The sequence below is a fragment of the Xylocopa sonorina genome, chromosome 18, assembly GCF_050948175.1.
Source record: "Xylocopa sonorina isolate GNS202 chromosome 18, iyXylSono1_principal, whole genome shotgun sequence".
Lineage (NCBI taxonomy): Eukaryota > Metazoa > Arthropoda > Insecta > Hymenoptera > Apidae > Xylocopa > Xylocopa sonorina.
In genome coordinates, this window is record NC_135210.1 from 2,603,812 (window position 1) to 2,624,084 (window position 20,273).

Below are 20,273 nucleotides of genomic sequence, written 5' to 3' on the forward strand. Positions count from 1 at the left end.
TAAAGAATCACAGATTGCAACGAAAAAAACAGAAAATTCTGAACACGAATAATAATTAAATTTACTGCGAACTAAGATTCGACCTAAAACCCAACGACCAAATTAACTTCCTCAATAAAATCAAACACGATTACTAAACCACCCTACTCTCTTCTGAAAATGTTTTCTTCACCCCTGAAGAAATCTTTAAAGAATCACAGAATATTCTAAACACCAATAATAATTAAATCTACTGCGAACCATCAAGAGAAACATCTTCTCTGACTTACTTAAAACCCCAACGACCAAATTAACTTTCTTACTAAAATCAAACAGGCTCGCTAAACCACCCCAGTCTCTTCTAAAAATGTTTTCTTCGACCGTTTATCTGTCAGAGCGTGTGACACACGATGCAGCATAATATGATCGGTCTATTTTGTACCTGGTCGACGGTAATTGAGTGCGCTCGGTGGTCGAACGGGGAGACATCGATAGGAAAGTAATCACCATAATAAAACCGATGGCTCTGGATAACGATCAGTGAAAACCGAAAGAAAATTGCACGGGATATCGGCGTCGCATGTAGTACAGGCGGTGGCTGGTCGTTTGCTTGTTTTTCGCCTTCTCGACATGGCATTTATACCGGTTACCATCCTGACACCGCCACGGCGGCAGCCTCGCAACGCTAGAAAAAGGGTTATTTGCAACATTATTACCCCGAGGATGTTGCTAATAAGAAGAGAGACGCTGGGAACTGGCTGCTCTGTCCCTCGCAGCCTTCAATTTCGCCTCTGATCCAACGATCTTAGCCGCGTTAATCGCTCGTTCGCGTTATCCTCGAAAGTCGCGCACGCGAAAGTCGACTCCTGGTGGCCAGGACAGGATCCCATCGTTTCCCACGCGGTGGCCATTACACTTTTTTCCAGGACGCGTCTCTCGTCTCGAGCAAATACGACCAATACTCGCGGGAACGGAAGAAAGAGTCCGCCTCGATCGTTATCTGCGAGCAGGTACAAATTATTTTCAATTAAAATTGACTTCGAAAACCGCTTATCTAAATATAACTCGTTGCGTTCTCTGCTCGAATTAATTCGAGCGGCTAAATAAAAGCACGCGAGCGAGCTGAACGCGAGGCTGCGTTCGTTCGTTTCCCGTCGAGCGTAAGAATGTTACGAAACGACGAACAGCGACGAAGTTGCGCGTGCACGTCATCAATGATGAAAGGTTCGCGAAACTTTGAATACTTTCACTGTACGGTCGAGAAGAGTATCGGACACGCGTAGAAAATTCCTTTGTCGACCACGCGATACGCCTGCGCGCTTGCGAAATCCGCTGGAATTTCGCGAGCTGAGGCTCGAGCAATTCAAACTCGCGTCGAGCTGAAACGAAATCGCAGGCTGTGGATTTTCGCGGTTGCGTAACGAGGACGTAACCAGCCAGCGATAAAAAAAAAAGAAGAAAAGGAAAATGGTGAAAAGAAAATCGACTGGCGCTTCGCGGAAGTGGATTTCACCAACTTGATCAGATTTCGAGGAATGAAAACGCTTGAAAACGCTTAAACGATCAGTCGAATATCGTTCACGAGATAAATACGTATCCTGGTTAGCTAACCAAGAATAAAAGCTAACAGTTTCTTGAATTATCGTGAAACAGTAACGCGAAAACCGTCGCGCGAGGAACGAACCGTTCCAATCGATTTTATTAACGCGAACGTTCAATGGCCCTATAATTCTACTCGCACAGCTGACCATTTCACGCTAGCTACCGTTTTTCTGGACCATTTCTGGTCGCAGCTTGAAACGGTAGCTCGAAATCGCTCGAGTTCTCGAGCAGCTCTCGAAGATCTCGCCTCGAAACGATCGCGCGTTAATAATTACTTGGTTTCGAGTGGAAAAGCAGGGAAGCCCCGGGGACAGAGCGAGATCGTACGCGAGAGCTCGAGCCGCGCAGATCGCGCGGATAACGCGGAACGCTCGAATTACCATTCGTCCTTTCACGTGCCGCGAGCTCGTTTAATTTATCGCATCGCATTGTGCCGCGATACGGGGTAGTAATTTCGCGATATAAATCGTTATTCTGGGCCGATTTCGTAAGTCGAGCGCGCGAGGGACGCCTTTCTGGTTGCTCGTTTTGCCGTGGCGGGATAAAATTTCGAATCAGTGACGCGCGCAACGCCGGAAACGGCTGGAGAACGCGGCTCGCGTGGATCCTGGCGCTGGTGGCGCTGTCGCAGAGAGAGAAAGGCGTCGCGATCGACGCCTTCGCGTTCGCACGCGAAAAGTCTTCATTATTCGCGGGACGAGCCGCGTGTGACGGACACACGCTGATTCACGCGAGCCTGGCCAATCTATTTGAACGCTCGCGGCTATTCCCGCCTCGATTGTTCGAGCGGAGAGCCGCGCTGCTGTTTGTCGTCGCCGCGGATGCAATCAACGCTGGGCGAGGCGATACGATCTGTGGAGAATGATTTAAATGGCACGCGTGTGTCTGCGCGCGATCGAGTTGGACTTGATACGAGACACTCGCGAGATCTGTTCTAAGGAAGAGCAGGAAGATGGCGGAAAACGATCAGAAGCTTGATAGACTGTTGCTTGAGGGTATCTGTAACGGTAGTTGTTGAACACTCTTTTATTTAAGCATCATCTGACTGATCTACAAAGTGCAATTAGAGGTTCTACTGCACAGTGTATCGATATTTATTCGCAAACATCTCTGGTGCGATTATCAACGTACCACAGACTCGATTGCAGCTCTATCCATAGCAACTCCAATTGCATTTCATCTCTCGCCTCTAGACTCCTCTTGAGAAACTTCCAATAACTACAAACCAATGTTCAACAGCAAACAGATCCCAACAAGACTGATCTACAGAGTTTGATACTTTTGAGATCAATCCAGCAGGGGTTTTACTCGCCACTGTATCGATATTTATTCGCAAACATCTCTGGTGCAATTACCAACATACCACAGACTCGATCATAGCTCTATCCATAGAGAACCCCAATCGCACTTCACCTCTCGCCCTTAGAATCCTCTTAAAAGACTTCCAATCGCCTGAAACCAGACGTTTGAACGATTCCAACGCGCTGCTCAGAAGCAGTGGCGGATAGGAAATTTGCATTTCATTTTTCGCCCTTAAACTCCTCTTGAAAGACTTCCAACTACCTCAAACCAGACGTTTGGTCGACTCCAACGCGCTGCTCAGAAGCAGTGGCGGCGGCTAGGAATCGCAGGTAGCAAAGTCGAGTCAGCGCGCATGTGCGCGTGCCACGGCGGTAGATCCGCGACTACGCTAGGCTCTCGCGCATGCGCCCTGGCGGTAATGTAAATCGGGTATGCGCAGTGGCGTTAGCGGTGGCGCACACACTCGCGCTCGCTCGCGGGCCGTGCGTGTCGCGGTGTACGTCCTTGTAAGGCCACTTGCCTGGCCGTCTGGCGCGCACGCGTGCACGGAGCGTGTCTAAGCGGACGGTGCGTGGTGTGCGGGCCCCGTACGCGCGCACACGTGCCGCTAGGGCCCCGCGGGCCTTCCTCTCCGAGCCGCACGGTGTGTTTGTAAGCCGCGCGCGCTGACGCAACGCGCCGCGTACACGCGTTCGCTCGTAAATCGATTCCTAGGCGAACGCTCGAGGAGGCAGGGGCAAGGAAACGCGGCGAGAGCTCGCCTTAAGCAAAAGACCAATCCCGTAGCCGGCTACGCGGCGAGTAACGACAGGTATTGTCGTAATGCGCGGTGTTATCGCGGAGATCGTTACTCCTAAGCCTCTGAGCCTGCGTACCCATCGGTTGTGGTTGTTTTCGATGCGAGGATAGGCGATTTTTCCTTTTTTTTTCTTTTTTTATTCATTTAATGGTGATGGTTTTGAGGTGTGGTTTGGCTGTCTTCGTTGGTTTCTGAGGTCCTGCGATTTGAAATTGGGGGTGGTAGTTGTTGGATGGGTACGATACTTGTGTTGTAGGGTGTTTTCGACGCGAGGATGAGACGATCTTCCCTTCTTTTCTTTTTTTTTTAATTTAATGGTGATGGTTTTGAAGTGTGGTTTGTCTGTCTTCGTTGGTTTCTGAGGTCCTGCGATTTGAAATTGGGGGTGGTAGTTGTTGGATGGGTACGATACTTGTGTTGTAGGGTGTTTTCAACGCGAGGATGAGACGATCTTTCCTTTTTTTTTTTTCAATTTAATGGTGCTGGTTTTAAGGTATCTTTCGTATGTTTTATTTGGTTTCTGAGGTTCCGCGATTTGGAAATTGGGGATTGTGTTTGTTGGATGGGGTATACTCGTGCTGTAGGGTGGATTAGAAATCGTAGAGGGGGGTACAAGTGTTCAGAGTCGAGTTTGGAAATTGTATTCGACTTGATTGTCGATGATGATGAAGTATGAGGACGTAGAGAGGTTCTTACTTTCTTTTTCTTCTGTTATATTTAATATTGCACCTTTTTTTTTTTAATTTAACGGTGCTGGTTTTCAGGTATTGCTGTCTTCGTTGGTTTCTGAGGTTCAGCGACTTGGAAATTGTGGATGGGGTAATTATATTCGACTTAATCGTCGATAGTGATAAAGTATGAGGACGTGGAGAGGTTTATACTTTCCTTTTCTCCTCTTATATTTAATGTTGCAGCTTCTGTACTGCTTGGATAGGTTATTAGTGCCATGAAAGTAGATACTTTTATGTATGGTGCGATTGCATGGACGATGGTAAGTATAATAGTCGTTAATGTGCTTAGTTGTGTTTGCAGAACGCCATCGCCTTCAATTTGCGTGGATCCAACTTTGGAAAAGGATTTCTCTGGAGGAAACGAATGATCCATTGGTTTTAAACGAGGGTACGAGGAGTACACTGCTGGACGAGAGATCTAATCCTTTGGCTGTGTATGCAAAGTGAATTTTCAACATAATTCACACAATCTAACGAGGAACTAAGGCCAGAAGAGTAGAAATTCAGTGGAGCAGTGGACCATCGACTTCTTCTACAGTAATAAAGGATAATTGCGAAGAATAATTTGATTGACGTTTATATCTTGCGAGTTTACTTAAGTTTTAGTCATGTAAGATGCAGTTATATAAGTTTTAGTCGTATAAGATGTATTGTACATGGGTTTATAAAGAAAATTTATAATAATTAGCTTGTTAAACTGTCTCTGTAGTGTACCAATTGTTTAAGGCATAAATAAACGTTTGTATATTGTTAATTTACTGTTTAATTAATTAATAACCTGTCCAACAATCCTAGAAAGACCAATCCCAATCCTGAAACGAGAAAAAACTCGTGAAAACAGCCCTGAACCCAAATAAAGTGATTAGAAATTTAAATAATTGCGCCTGGACTCGATAATTCCTGGAAAATGACGTCACTTCCGGGTATCGCAGAAATTCCAGGAATTCTCGATGACGTCATTTCCAAGAAGTGGCACAATTCAAATACCTCCTCATATGTTATGTTCTCCTGATACATTGTCGATTTTTCGACCAACATTTTGAAAATCCAAGTTTGATGACGTCACAGGGGTTCTTGGTAATTCCAGGAATTCTCGATGACGTCATTTCCAAGAAGTGGCACTATTCGGATACCTCCTGTGACGTCATGTTCTCCTGATACATTGGCGATTTTTCGACCAAAATTCACGAAAATCGACTTTGTATCAGGAGAACATGACGTCACAGGAGGTATCCGAATAGTGCCAGTTCTTGGAAATGACGTCATCGAGAATTCCTGGAATTTCGTCGATTCTTGGAAGTGACGTCATTTACCTGGAAGTGGCGCGAATACCTCCTCACCACTTATGTTCTCCTGTTACAAAGTCGAATTTTCAAGATTTTGGTCGAAAAATCGGCAATGTATCAGGAGAACATGACGTCACAGGAGGTATTCGTGCCAGTTCTAGGAAAATGACGTCATTTCTCAGAATCGCCAAAATTCCAGGAATTCTTGATGACGTCATTTCCAAGAAGTGGCACTATTCGAATACCTCCTCACATGTTATGTTCTCCTGTTACAAAGTCGAATTTTCAGGATTTTGGTCGAAAAATCCGCAAAGTATCAGGAGAACATGACGTCATAGGAGGTATCCGAGTTTTGCCACTTCTTGGAAATGACGTCATCGAGAATTCCTGGAATTTCGACGATTCTGAGAAATGACGTCATTTTCCTGGAAGTGGCAAGCATACCTCCTGTGACGTCATGTTCTCCTGATACTTTGCGAGTTTTCAAGATTTTGGTCGAAAAATCGACGATGTATCAGGAGAACATGACGTCACAGGAGGTATCCGAATAGTGCCACTTCTTGGAAATGACGTCATCGAGAATTCCTGGAATTCTCGAGAGCCCCCAATGACGTCATCAAAGTGAGATTCTCAAATTTTCGATCGAAAAATTGCGAATGTATCAGGAGAATATGATATGCGAGGAGGTATTCGAAAAGAACGCGGGAAATTCAAACTTTCCTGATCTTATTTTGTTATTCTACTGTTAAGTATCTGACGCTAATTTCTGTGAAAATGACCAGGAAATGGGATTGGACGTTGGTAGAATCAAGGGAAATAATAGAACTCTCGTTGTATTCCTTTAAAACAATTAATTTATTCAATAAAATTGATAACATGTACAGTAGATGTTAATTAATACAGTGTTTCGTACTTCTAATGGTATAAATATGTATACGAGTACATATTACGCTTGAAAAGTACAGGAATATTCTTAAAACTAATGTAGAATGATGCAGAGTAAGTTTACAAGTACATATCACGCTTGAGAAGTACAATAATATTCTTAAAACTAACGTAGAATGATACAGAATAAGTATACGAGTACATATTACGCTTGAAAAGTACAATAATATTCTTAAAACTAACGTAGAAAGATACAAAATAAGTTTACAAGTACATATTACGCTAAAAAGGTGCAATAATACTCTTAAAACTAACGTAGAATGATACAGAATAAGTTTACAAGTACATATTACGCTAAAAAAGTGCAATAATATTCGTAAAACTAACATAGAATGATATGGAATGAGTATACAAGTACATATTACGCTAAAAAGGTGCAATAATACTCTTAAAACTAACGTAGAATGATACAGACTAAGTTTACAAGTACATATTACGCTAAAAAAGTGCAATAATATTCTTAAAACTAACATTGAATGATACAGAATTAATAACGTGAATGATAAAATGAACAAAATGTACAGTAGATACTAATTAATATAATATTCCACACTTCTAACAGTATAAATAGGTATACAAGTACATATTACACTAAAAAAGTACAACAATATTCTTAAAACTAATGCAGAATGATACAGAATTAATAATGTAGATGATACAGCCATCCTCTTCTGCCTTGTCTCTTCACACGACTCTCTAAACCAATCCTGAACCACTGAAGAGATGCCCAGAATTTCACTCGTCGTTCAAACTCCTTCTTCCAACTTGCAGTGCCTTAAAATCAGACAGAAATGTTAAAAAGAAATCGCAATAAGAAGTCTCTGTACAGCCTTCAAATTTCATTTGTCCTACAAAGTTCTTCTTTCGTTTTGCAGTGCCTTAAAATCGGCAGAATCCTTAAAAGAATTGCAATAAGAAGTCTCTGTGGATCCCTCGAATTTCATTCGTCGCTCAAAGTTCTTCTCTTTAATCTTGCAGTGCCTTAAAATCGGCAGAATCCTTAAAAGAATCGTAAATAACGAGTACCAGAAGGGACGCGAAAATTTAGATCTAGCAGTGACTTAAAATCGTGCAAAATTCTTAGAAGAATCGCAAGTAACAAGTACCAGAAGAGACGCCAAAATATAGATCTGGCAGTGGTTTAAAATCGGTCAGAATCCTTAGAAGAATCGCAAATAACGCGTACGAGAAGAGACGCGAGAATTTCGATCTATCAGTGCCTTAAAATTTTACAGAATCCTTTAAAAAATCGCAAATAACGAGTACGAGAAGAGACGCGAAATTTTAGATCTATCAGTGCCTTAAAATTCTGCAGAATCCTTAAAAAAAATGGCAAATATCGAGTACGAGAAGAAACGCAAAAATTTAGATCTAACTATGCTTTAAAATTCTGCAGAATCCTTAGAAGAATCGCAAATAACGCGTAGGAGAAGAGACGCGAGAATTTCGACCTATCAGTGCCTTAAAATTTTACAGAATCCTTTAAAAAATCGCAAATAACGCGAGACGCGAGAATTTAGATCTAGCAGTGCCTTAAAATTCTACAGAATCCTTTAAAATATCGCAAATAACGCGAGACGCGAAAATTTAGATCTAGCAATGCTTTAAAATTCTACAGAATTCTTTAAAAAATTGCAAATGACCAGAGACGTGAGAATTTCGATCTATCAGTGCCTTAAAATTCTGCAGAATCCTTTAAAATATCGCAAATAACGCGAGACGCGAAAATTTAGATCTAGCAGTGCTTTAAAATTCTACAGAATCCTTAAAAAAATCGCAAATAACGAGAGACGCGAGAATTTCGATCTATCAGTGCCTTAAAATTCTGCAGAATCGTTAAAAGAATCGCAAGTAACAAGTACCAGAAGAGACGAAAAATTTAGATTTGGCAGTGCCTTAAAAATGGGCAGAATCCTTAGAAGAATCGCAAATAACGCGTAGGAGAAAAGACGCGAGAATTTCGACCTATCAGTGCCCTAAAATTTTACAGAATCCTTTAAAAAATCGGAAATAACGCGAGACGCGAAAATTTAGATCTATCAGAATCGTTAAAAGAATCGCAAGTAACAAGTACCAGAAGAGACGAAAAATTTAGATCTGGCAGTGCCTTAAAAATGGGCAGAATCCTTAGAAGAATCGCAAATAACGGGTACGAGAAAAGGCGCGAGAATTTCGATGTTGCGGTGCCTAAAATTCTGCAGAATCCTTGAAAAATCGCGAATTTCGCCTGTCTGAAGCGCGATTCCCGTGCAGTTCGTCCAGAAATCGAAAGGATGTCGGTCCCAGTTACGAGGTGATTTTAACGAGCGCGTCGAATGCGGATTTCCCGATGCGCGTCGGTCACGCACGAAACGGAAGCGGCGAATTGAATTCAAGTCGAGACGAATCGACGTGCCCTCGCATCTCGCAGCGCTCGCAGAAATCGAACGCGTTCCACGTTCTGCAAGGCCGATCGATCGATTTCAGCGAGTCCCAACCAAGATTTGTCTCGCATCAGCGTCGACACGCAGACAAGCGCCTCTCAGCTCCATCCTCGAAACGAACGAGAAACAGAACTCTTTACGACGCTCATTACCAGACAAGCAATTAACCAGCGTAACGATTTCGGAATCGATCATCGATAATTAACCTCCCTTTTCGCAACGAAGCTCTCTGCTTCGCGCAAACCGCTTATTCCTCGTCCATCGCGAGCCTTAAAAATGGAGAACCAATTAACATCGAAAAGCGTGTGCGCAGGATATTTAACAGGATATCCAGTGGATCGTTCGTTCTGTCTCCTGAGCGTCGTTCCGCGTGTTCCTCTTCGACGATGCGTTTGAACCGCGGTCAAGAATCGAGGAGAGACTGTCGAAAGTGAAAGGAGCCGAAGAAATCAAGATGGATCGCGCGTTCGTTTATAACGCAGGTTCCCTCGCTGCGTGCTGCACGCGCCTTCTCCTCTTCCACTGGTTCAAGGACTAACTGGCGAGCGTGGCAGTCGATACACACCCTGGCATCGATACCATCTCGTGGATGACGAGCTGGACGAGACGAGGAACGAGGAATAAAGAAGAAACAAAAGTGGTGGACTGAAAGAAAAAGGAGGAAGAGGAGAAGAGATGACCCCGTCGGTTGTTTCGATCAAGTGAACCGTGTTAACGTCAGGCCTGTTAACGGGGAGTCGAATTAGTATCGACGAGGGTGAGTCGATCGGTCGACGGCCCTCGATCGTTTCTCTTTCTCTCTCTCTCTCTCTCTGGTCTCTGAAGTGGAGAACAGCTCGAGAGAGGCTCGACCCCGTGACGAACTCGTGCACTCGCTGCGAGCAGTGCCGTTAGAGGATTCCACCACGTTCCTTCGTCTCAGATCCTCCGCGAACGCAAATTCGTACGCGATGACGCGTGTCCTGACGCGCGTCCAACTCGACCCTCCTCGATTTTTCTCTGGTTACGCGCGTTTCTTCGACTTTTCGCGCGGCTAACACAGAGAAACGCGACACGAAGTGGAATTCTCCAAGTGGTTCTACTTTACGCGAGCTTTCGAGAGAATATTGGAGTCAGATTCTCGCTTTTTCACGACCTCGCGAGCGCGCTTGAAGCACGCATAAAGCTCGCGTGACTAAGAAGTGCGACACGAAGTGGAATTCTTGAGGTGGTTCTATTTTTCGCGAGCTTTTGAAAGAATATTGGAGTCAGCTTCTCGCCAGCGCGCTTGAGGCACGCATAAAGCGTGCGAGGTCGCGTGCCTCCTCTTGGCGAACTGGTTGCACGCGTTTCTTCAATTTTTCGCGCAGCTAAAACAGAGAAGTACGAAACAAAGTGGAATTCTTCAAGTGGTTCTACTTTACGCAAGCTTTCGAAAGAATATTAGAGTCAGCTTCTCGCTTTTTCTTAACCTCGCGAGTGCGCTCGAGGCACGCAAAAGCGCGTAAGGTCGCGTGCCTCTTCTTGGCGAACTGGTTGCACTCGTTTCTTCGACTTTTCGCGTGGCTAACACAGAAAAGTGCAACACGAAATGGAATTCTCGACGTAATTCTACTTTACGCAAGCTTTCGAAAGAATGTTAGAGTCAGCTTCGACAAAAAACGCGGGTTTTTTGAATGCACAAGTGACTTAATACCTGTCAGCTGAGTTTGCGTTTGGAATTCATTGATCAGCGTTGATATTTCTCTTGGTCCAAGACTCTACGAAGTCTAAATGACCCTTTGTAACTTTTTTCTACGAGATTTCGAACGTTCTCCACGAGCTTTCCTCTCTGCAACGCTCGATATTAGGCTCCCCGCGAAGAAACGAGGCGGCTCGGTTGGACTGGTTTCTCGCGGAGTATGCGAAACAGTCGTCGAGAGAAAGTACGTAGGTGTGCTTGTCCAGAATCGCGGGGATCTTTATGACGCGAAGGGAGCCCAGGGAATTCCAGGTTCCGCGTGATCCTCGCCAGGCGAGATCGAGAGGGATGCGGTGAAAGTAGGAAGCGAGGTGGACTCGAACGCGATCCATTGATCGCTGTATCGATCGTTGGTCGCTCTTGGATCGCGCGTGATCTGACTCGTGACGCATCCCCTTCGAGATTAAGAACAATCGATTGTCATAGTTCGCGTTTTACTCGTCAGTATTTAAATATAAAGATCGATATAGATTTAAAGCCCTCGTTGGAGTTTGAACTAATTCCAATCGATCTAGAATTTAATTATTTTTAAATTCTGAAAGGAATGGATCAAGTACTGCCTTTATCAACGAGAAAGAGAACTTTATAACAGAGTTATGACGCATCCCCTTCGAGATAGAGTCGTGGGTTTGCGTTTTATTCGTCAGCATTTAAATATAAAAGATCGATATAGATTTAAAGCCCTCGTTGGAGTTTGAACTAATTCCAATCGATCTAGAATTGAATTATTTTTCAATTTTGAAAGGAATGGATCAAGCACTGTCTTTATTAACGAGAAACAGAACTTTATAACAGAGTTATTAAATGTAAATCCTGATTCTCTAATTAACTACGTACGACTCGACGATCTTGGTAAACGTTGAAGACATTGTAACGCAAGAATCTCGTTATAAATGGTAAACGCGAGTGATCAATTTAAAACGAAAGAGGAAAAATGATCTTACTCGAACAGTTTCGCAAATATCCAGCGCGAGGGATCTCCGTCGAAATACTTTGTAGAACTCGAGACTAGGAAAGAACCGCTTCGCCTCGAAATGCCATTCCTCGCGATTCGCAGCAACGCGAGCCATCGCATTCTTATCTCCGCTGGCAACGATAAACCGTCGTTATTAATATTAAATACACCGTCTAACGCTCGTGTAATTAGAGTGCAATTAATGCCTGGCGAACGTTAATTAACGGACCGTTTACATTCCCAGCAGCATTCCGTGGCTCGCGTATGAGGAATGATCGCGATTCTCCTCCCACTGAGCGACCTGAATCGTATCGACCCAGAATGTTCGATGTCATTACGCGTCCATTTTTTTTCTTTTCTTTCTTTTTTTTTCTTCTTCCTCAGGATCGATCGTATCGCACACGACGCCAAGCGTCTTCCGCGATGGCCAAGCCTGCAACGAGGGAGTCGCCAGGTCGTTATTACCGGTTATTAGCTACTCCTTCGCGGCGTGACGAATTTGGTAACTTTCGAGCGCTAATTTATTCGGTCAAGGTCCATTACGCTCTCGGTCATAACGGATGGACCGCTCATTATGCGCACGCGGGTCCGTTAGCCGGACGAAAAGCCTTCAATGGCCCCTGCTGGCCGTTCAACGCGATTTCGAGCCAAACTGCGCTCTCCTCGAACGGTCCTGATGAAGACGTCCGCTGAATGGAGGACGATTGTTAACCTCGAGGACCACCGCGATCCTCTGCGATCGCAGAACCGTTTGTTTGTCAAACTTTCTTTCGTGTAAACGGCGAGATCTGCTCTTTACGAGGACAAAAGTTAGTCAATTTAGAGTTAAGCGATGAGCTTTGGAAAAACCAGGATTATTGAGCTGAAATTTGGAGAGAAATTTCAAGAGGAACTGATATCAGTGTCTTTGGTCTAAGTAATGGAATAAAATGTTTGCAACGTGGCCGTAATTGAAGTCGAGCGTGTCACATTAAAAATTGATAAAAATTGTAAAGTCGATCACTCTGGCATATACTTTGCCTCTTCAATAAATGGCCACGACTGGAGTCAAGCGAGGACGAAAATTAATTAATCTAGCGTTATGCGATACAATATAGATTGAAAGCTTTGTAGAAATCAGAATTATTGGACTTTGGAGCTGAAATTTGGAGGGAAATTTCAAGAAAAACAGATACCAGTGTCTTTGCTCTAAGCAGTGGAATAAAATGTTCAGAACGTGGCCATAATTGAAGTCGAGCGATCAATTTTAGGAAACAAACGAGACAAAAAACAAAAAGTTGACAAAAATTATAAAGTCGATCGCTCTAGCATATCTTTTGCCTCCTCAGAAAAAAGTAACAGCATTATTATTTCTAAAATTCCCCATTTAAACTTCCACGCCACGAACCCCTGAACCGCATCCAATAAACCAAAAAATGGCACAAACGAACCAGCGCTTACATCAATTTCCCTTAAAAACCAGAAATCTGACCAACTTCCAATCTCGCATAACGCGTCTAAACACAGAATCCAAGCGTCCTCACTGAATCAAATCGTCGCCGGATCATGCGATTAATCAACCGCGCGCATTTTAAAACCGTCGGATCGATTGAACGCGATCCCAGGCGATGTAACATCGTCGTGCGCCTGGCGATAAGGCGGTAGATCGAGCGTAAAGAAGAAGAAGAAGCCAAAAAGAGAAAAAAAGAAAAAAGAAAAGAAGTACCAGCGAAGAGAGAACGAGGCGAGGCGAGGATCGTTCCGGAGGCGACCAGGAAAAGAGTACAATAAGGTTCGCGGAGGAACACCCGTTAGACGGGGCGCTCGATTCTTACGGTACGCAGGTTGGGTGTATCTACCTGTCCAAGGCCCCTCCCAGCTCACCTGTAGTGAAAAAGGGTCAATAGCACACGGAGAAGGCTCACAGCGAAAGTCTGGACCAGGACGCGTCGAGGTTGGCTGGTCTCGTGGACGAACAAGTCGCGACAATACTTCTTCAGTGGTCTCTATGGGCTCGTGTCGTGAGGAATAATTAAAACAAAAGAGAGAGAGAGAGAGAGAGAGAGAGTGGAGAGGGAAGAGGCGGTAGGCTGTCGAGAGAGGCAGAAATCTAATCGGGAAATGGACTGTTCGTTTTTCCCGCGAGCGAACTATGCGACTGGTCAATGTCCCCCTCGATTATTACCAGGCCTGAGGAGGCTGCCACGGGCATTTTTTCGAGATGACACAAGGAGATAGTCGAACGATAGCGGATGGCACTCTCTGTGGGAAAAGGTGAAATCTAGGGACTATGTGCACGGGTTGCGTAACGGGACAACGGTTCGAGAAAATGAAACCTTCTGTTCGTGCTCGAGCTTCGATTACCATAAACATCGAATTATCTGCTTCTCGATTTCGATGGGAGGCTTTGAGAGCGCGCCTTGCGCCGCGACGTGGGCAGCCTGCGTTAGATCTTTCTTGCTCAGAAATTGATGAGAGAGAATTAAACGCGAGTTCCACAGCGAACCACGACCAAAGTTAAATCAAATACTAGCCGCGATTACCTTCGAGCGATCGATAACTCGTTCTCCAATCTCGAAAATCGATAGAGGAACTGCAATGTCGTCTAAGAATTAAACGCGAGTTCCAAAGCAAACAATGACCAACGTTGAAATCAAATATTAACCACGATTACTCGTAAGCGATCGATAACTCGTTCTCCAAAATGGCGAATTGATCGACAAACACCCGCGCGAGGGCGCTGGATTTAATCGAAAGCCGTCTGATCCGCGAGAACCGCGTTCGATCGCGTTTGAAATTGAACGAAGGGCTCAGCTTGTTCTCAGATTCGTTTACTGCTGGTTTAAAATCAAACACTAACCACGATTACTCGTACGCGATCGATAACTCGTTCTCCAAAATGGCGAATCGATCGACGAACACCCGCGCGAGGGCGCTGGATTCAATCGAAAGCCGTCTGATCCGCGAGAACCGCGTTCGATCGCGTTTGAAATTGAACGAAGGGCTCAGCTCGTTCTCAGATTCGTTTACTGCTGGTCGCCTTAACGACACGTGCCAGAGAACAGCCTCGCGTAGGCTGGTATTTTTACGACAGCCACGAGGCGACCGTTTAGAATCCTCGTTAAGCGGACCGCCAATTAATCTAGATGAAACTGGACCTGGGGCCCTGGCGGCAATTAGACCCGCGGCGTTATCGCTGGCTGGCATCTTCGGAACGGAAAAAGTCACCCGGTACGTGGCGCGGAACGATGCTGCGTAGATACGCGGCGAGAGTGAGCATAACGTGCACGAACCGCTCTGTGCATGCCCTTGCGCGGTTTGTCGAGACACGGACAGGTACGCAGACGCGTGTGCTCGCCATTGCTTCTGTCGTTGCGACCATTAAACGCGTTGCGCTCGATTAATTGATCCACGATGTTTATTAACTGAGGCGATCTTCATTCGTCGTTGCGAATCTGCTTTGAAATCTGCTTTGAATTGGGCCAGCGCTTCGATTTCGTTTTGGTGGAGAACGTTGCGACCAGAAGGGGTTGAAAAGATTGTGGCTGGAGTTGATGATGGTTACTGATATTGTGGGATGGTGGGTGCTATGAGGCTTCTGTGGGGTACTTTGGGTACTGTGGAAGTGGAGAATGCCTTTGGCGAGAAAGTTGGAACTCGATTTTGAATAATGGCGTGTTGTTAATGCGGTTGGTTTTGTCTTTTTGGAGTCGTGTGAGATTGTTGACTTGGAAAAGAGGATTCAAAGTTTTCTTTGCGCATAGTATCTTTTATTGGTGAAGGTTCTGTGATGGATTATTATTTGTGAGATTCGACTCGAATAAACGCTTCTATCATTGCAGCCATTAAACGCATTGTGCTCGATGGTGTTCTCTATTAATTGATCCACGATGTTTATTAACAGAGGCAATCTTCATTCGTCGTTGCGAATCTGCTTTGAATTGGGCCAGCGCCTCGATTTCGTTTTGGTGGAGAACGTTGCGACAAGAAGGGGTTGAAAAGATTGTGGCTGAAGTTGATGATCGTTACTGATATTGCGGGATGGTGAGTGCAAAGTATTCTCTATTAATTGAACCACGATGTTTATTAACAGAGGCGATCATTCATTCGTCGTTGCGAATCTGCCAGCGCCACGATTTCGTTTTCGTGGAGGACGTTGCGACAAGAAGGGGTTGAAAAGATTGCAGCGTCGATTTATGGGCTGGAGTTGATGATTGTTATAGATATTATAGGGATTGTGAGATGGTGAATGCTATGAGGCTTCCATGGGGTGCTTTGGATACTCTAGAAGTGGAAAACGCCTTTGGTAAGGTGGCTCGTTTGATTTGGAACTCGAGATAGAGGGCGTGAGAAAGTTGGAACTCGATTTTGAATAATGGCGCGACTTTGATGGGGGGTTGACGTGAGTTTTTGGATTCGTATGAAGTCATCAACTTGGAAAAGAGGGTTCAAAGTTTTCTTTGCGCATAGTACCTTTTATTGGTGAAGGTTCTGTGATGGATTATTATTTGGACACACTCGCAAATCCACTATTGTGAGATACGACTCGAATAAACGCTGAAAACCAACTCAGACGCGAGCGTTCGCCATTGCTTCTATCATTGCAGCCATTAAACGCATTGTGCTCGATGGTGTTCTCTATTAATTGATCCACGATGTTTATTAACAGAGGCGATCTTTGTTCTTCGTTGCGACCCTACTTTGAATTGTGCCACCGCCTCAATTTCGTTTTAGTGGAGAACATTGCAACAAGAAGTGGTTGAAAAGATTGCAGCGTCGATTTATGGGTTATAGCTGATGATTGTTATAGATATTGTGGGATGGTAAATGCTATGAGGCTTTTATGGAGTACTTTGAGTACTGTGGAAGTGGAGAACGCCTTTGGTGAGGCGGTTCGTTTGGTTTGAGACTCGAGGAAGTTGGAACTCGATTTTTAACAATGGTGCGTTGTTGATGCGATTGATTGCGAGTTTTTGGTTTTATTTGAGATTGTTGAATTGGAAAAGAAGATTCAGAATTTTCTTTATGCACAATATCGTTGATAAAAATGAGAATCGACGAAGGTTCTGCGATGGATAACCATTTGTCGACTCGCAAACTCACTATTACAAAATACGACTCGAATAAACGCTGAAAACTAACTCTCACCAGCTCCACTAGATCCACTTAGTACACTTTTCCACCTTAATTAGATTGTTATTCGATTCGATTATCCGTAATAGCCGATAATACACATGTCGATAACGGTTTCCAGTCACGAGGGTGCGCGATTTCGAGTTCAGATCGGCGATAAGGCGCGCTGGACGCGATGAAAAACCCAGAAGGGAAGAAAAAAAACGGAGAAAAAAGATAAACTTGCTGCGCGATATTAGTCCAAGTAAAACATCTGTTCCGCGAGGTTCGATCCATAGAAAATCGGCGTCGATTTAGAGTCGCCTGCGAGATATCTATCTCTCAGGTTTTTTCCACAGATTTCTTCCCCCGTTTCCCCGCTTCGAGGCATTCGTATCGCGCGGTTGATTATCCGCGACGTTGCGTACGCGATCGGTGGTTGCTCGACGGCCGTTGCGGCATCGACGCACGTGCGTCCGCGGCGCCGCGGGAAAGGCGCGTGCGGGTTGCGAAATAACGAATTTAACGAAGCCAGAGACAGAGAGAGAGAGAGAGAACAGGTGTACAGAGCGTTCGAAACTCTAATAGCGTTGCCAAGTCCCGGAAACCGGCGCAATGCCGATCAGAAGCGAGAGAACCTGCACCAGGGGAGCCATTTACGCTACGGCTATCCGCGAACGGTGCACGCGCGCTTGTAATTACCAGAACGAGCTGAAATGTCGCTGGACATTGCTCTGGTAATTTATGGAACGCTCGAGCCAAGCACCAGGGACGCGAAGGGGTTGAAATCTCGTATTAAACTGTTCCTGAGCGACTCACCGTGTTGCTCTTCGATCTCTGATGGAAATTGTGGCCAACGTCTTCGACTTTTAGATCTTCAAATCATCTACGAATTAAAAATCTTCGTTTCAAGTGAAATCAATTAAATGTCTGTATTGAGACTTTGTTTTGGAGTGGAAAACGAAGAGTTCGCAATGGCAAAGATTCTTCTGTCTTTTTTGTAAACTATGGACGAGTATTGATGTTAAAATTAAGGATTGTATATTGTACGAGTGTAGAGAAAGAATTAAAGAGAGAAAGGGCTGGTTTTTAAATTATCTACGAATTAAAAATCTCTGTTTCGAGTGAAATCAATAAAATTTCTGCGTTGAGACTTTCTTTTGGAATAGAAAATGAAAAGTTTGCAGTGGCTAAGATTCTACTATCTTTTTTTATAAACTATTGACGTTAAAATTAAGAATTGTATATTGTACAAATGTAGAGAAAGAATTAAAGAGAAACAGAGCTGGTCTTTAAATGATCTAGGAATTAAAAGTCTTCGTTTCAAGTGAAATCAATTAAATGTCTGCGTTGAGACTTTCTTTTGGAGTGGAAAATGAAGAGTTTGCAATGGCAAAGATTCTTCTATCCTTTTTATAAACTATGGGCCACTATTGACGTTAAAATTAATGATTGTATATCGTACAAGTGTAGAGAAAGAGTTAAAGGGAAAAAGGGTTGGTATCAATTGAAAATGGGGGCTGAAGAAGTTCCACAATGGCTACACGCGAGCTGCCACCGGATGGCAGCGAGATACCAAAGCGGTGGTCGCAGAACCGTGGCCAGGATCCCATGGAACATTGCACGGCAGTCTGATTGATAATCACGCTCGTGTAAATATCGCGATTATCGCGCGTAATCTGAGCACGAGGCCCTGGTCGTTATCAGAGAGCCGTGGCGCAGGTTGCTCGCCTCGTTCGCGTTCAGGATTCGTGTACGGTTCCTCGAGAGCCATTTCTGCGAGAGAAAGAGAGAGGAGGGCCTCGTGCACGCCCGTGTCGCTCGTTTCACGGCCTGATACGTTTCCGTTTTACGTTGTCCAGCGAGCATCGACCTGATCAGTCGACGAAAACCTTCGTCCTGGATAATTACATCTCCAGAAAGCGTCTTCGTGTCCTTTTCATCGCGCGACGCTTCGTTAAGGCTCACCACGCGGTTTTTTTTTCAGTGGCCATCGCGTTTTTACGGGGGTGGCGACAGCAGCGTCGATTATTCCGCAACAGCACGTCTTCATCGTTTGTACCAGCGTTTGTTAAGCAGAAAACGCGATCCACGTGGCTTCTTCTGGCTCTTCTTCTTCTCCTTCGATCGATCCTTCCGTTTCTACATAGTCACACGCGACTTTTCGTCGTTCCACGCTCTCTGATCCTCCGCAAAGGCAATCGCAAGCATTTCTTGCTGCCAATTCGATCAAACGCTGTGGTTTCCTCGTCCTGGTCGTTTCGTAGATACCAATATCGATTTTTACGCGACCTGCTAACCGCGAGTGTCTGCGTTTTCTTTCGTACCATCTGAGATTGTTTGTCGCTTCGACGAGATATTTATGTAACGTCTACTGACTTCAAATACTTCTATCAATCTTATATATTTAAATACAAAATGGTACCAATCTTCTTCCACGTAAAAGAAGCAATTAAAATCGAAATAACTCTGGTATCACAGCATTTCTTCTAATAACAATCATTCACGCTCACGTAATTAGCATAATCGAACGGTAAAGCGAGCAGACTTGCTCTATTAAGTTTCTTAAACGAGCAAAGTTGCCTCGCAACTGCCATGCTCGTAACGAAAGCGCAAGTGGCGTCGCGAAGACTTGTCCAAAGTGGAGGTACCAAAAATCCTGCGGGGTCAAACGTCGCGGATTAACGTCTGTCGTAAACGCAGGAACATTTGAAAGCGAGCAACGCTGTCCTGGCTACCTGTGGCCGCGTGCGAAACGTCGCGCAAGCTGGTTCGAAGTCACGTTCACGCTCGATGCACCTGTGCAAACGTAAACCGCCGTGGCGAGGTGCCATTATCGCGGCGTTAACTCGTCCATTCGCGGGAAGTTACCCGCCGTTACGCGAAATTAATTCCCATGAAATGGAGGACCGGCGAATAACGTCGCGTTAAATAATTGCTAATTACAGTCTCGCTTTTGTACAATTTCTGCCTTCTGCGAAATATTTTCGTACCCTTCGAGACACTCAGAATCTCACTGAGTATGTCGACATGAATACTGTTAATTATTCGCAAGATGAAAATTTTTTTTTTATGGATATAGGCGTATATATGGTACATATGTGATCTTTGTGGAACCATAATTTTTCGATCGCCATTTTGGAGACAGAAGAGAGCTGAAATAACTTCGAATTTCACCAACTTGGATGCAAAATTAAATTGATGAGAACACACTTTAACTCTTTACTTTTTTCTCTGTCTCTCGTTTAATTGAACTCCACATTCGTCGCATTAGGGGTGATTTACCCTAAAACTTGTTTTTGTGGATATACACAACCGTTTGATCGCCATTTTGGAGACAGAAGAGAGCAGAAATGACCTCAAATTTCAGCAACTTGGACGCAAAATAAAATCAATCAGAACATACTTCAACTCTTTATTTTTTTCTCAGTCTCTCGTTT

At 44.4% G+C, this 20,273-nt stretch overlaps 1 protein-coding gene across 1 annotated transcript in view; it reads right to left on the reverse strand.

Moving 5' to 3' along the window:
• Positions 1–2,675: 2,675 nt before the first annotated feature.
• LOC143431484 (uncharacterized) overlaps positions 2,676–20,273 on the reverse strand; it is a 129,433-nt gene continuing 111,835 nt past the window's right edge. Inside the window, exon 3 of the mRNA XM_076908257.1 lies at positions 2,676–2,799. Within this exon, the coding sequence (XP_076764372.1) occupies positions 2,676–2,799 (124 nt within the window). The remainder of the gene's footprint in view (positions 2,800–20,273) is intronic.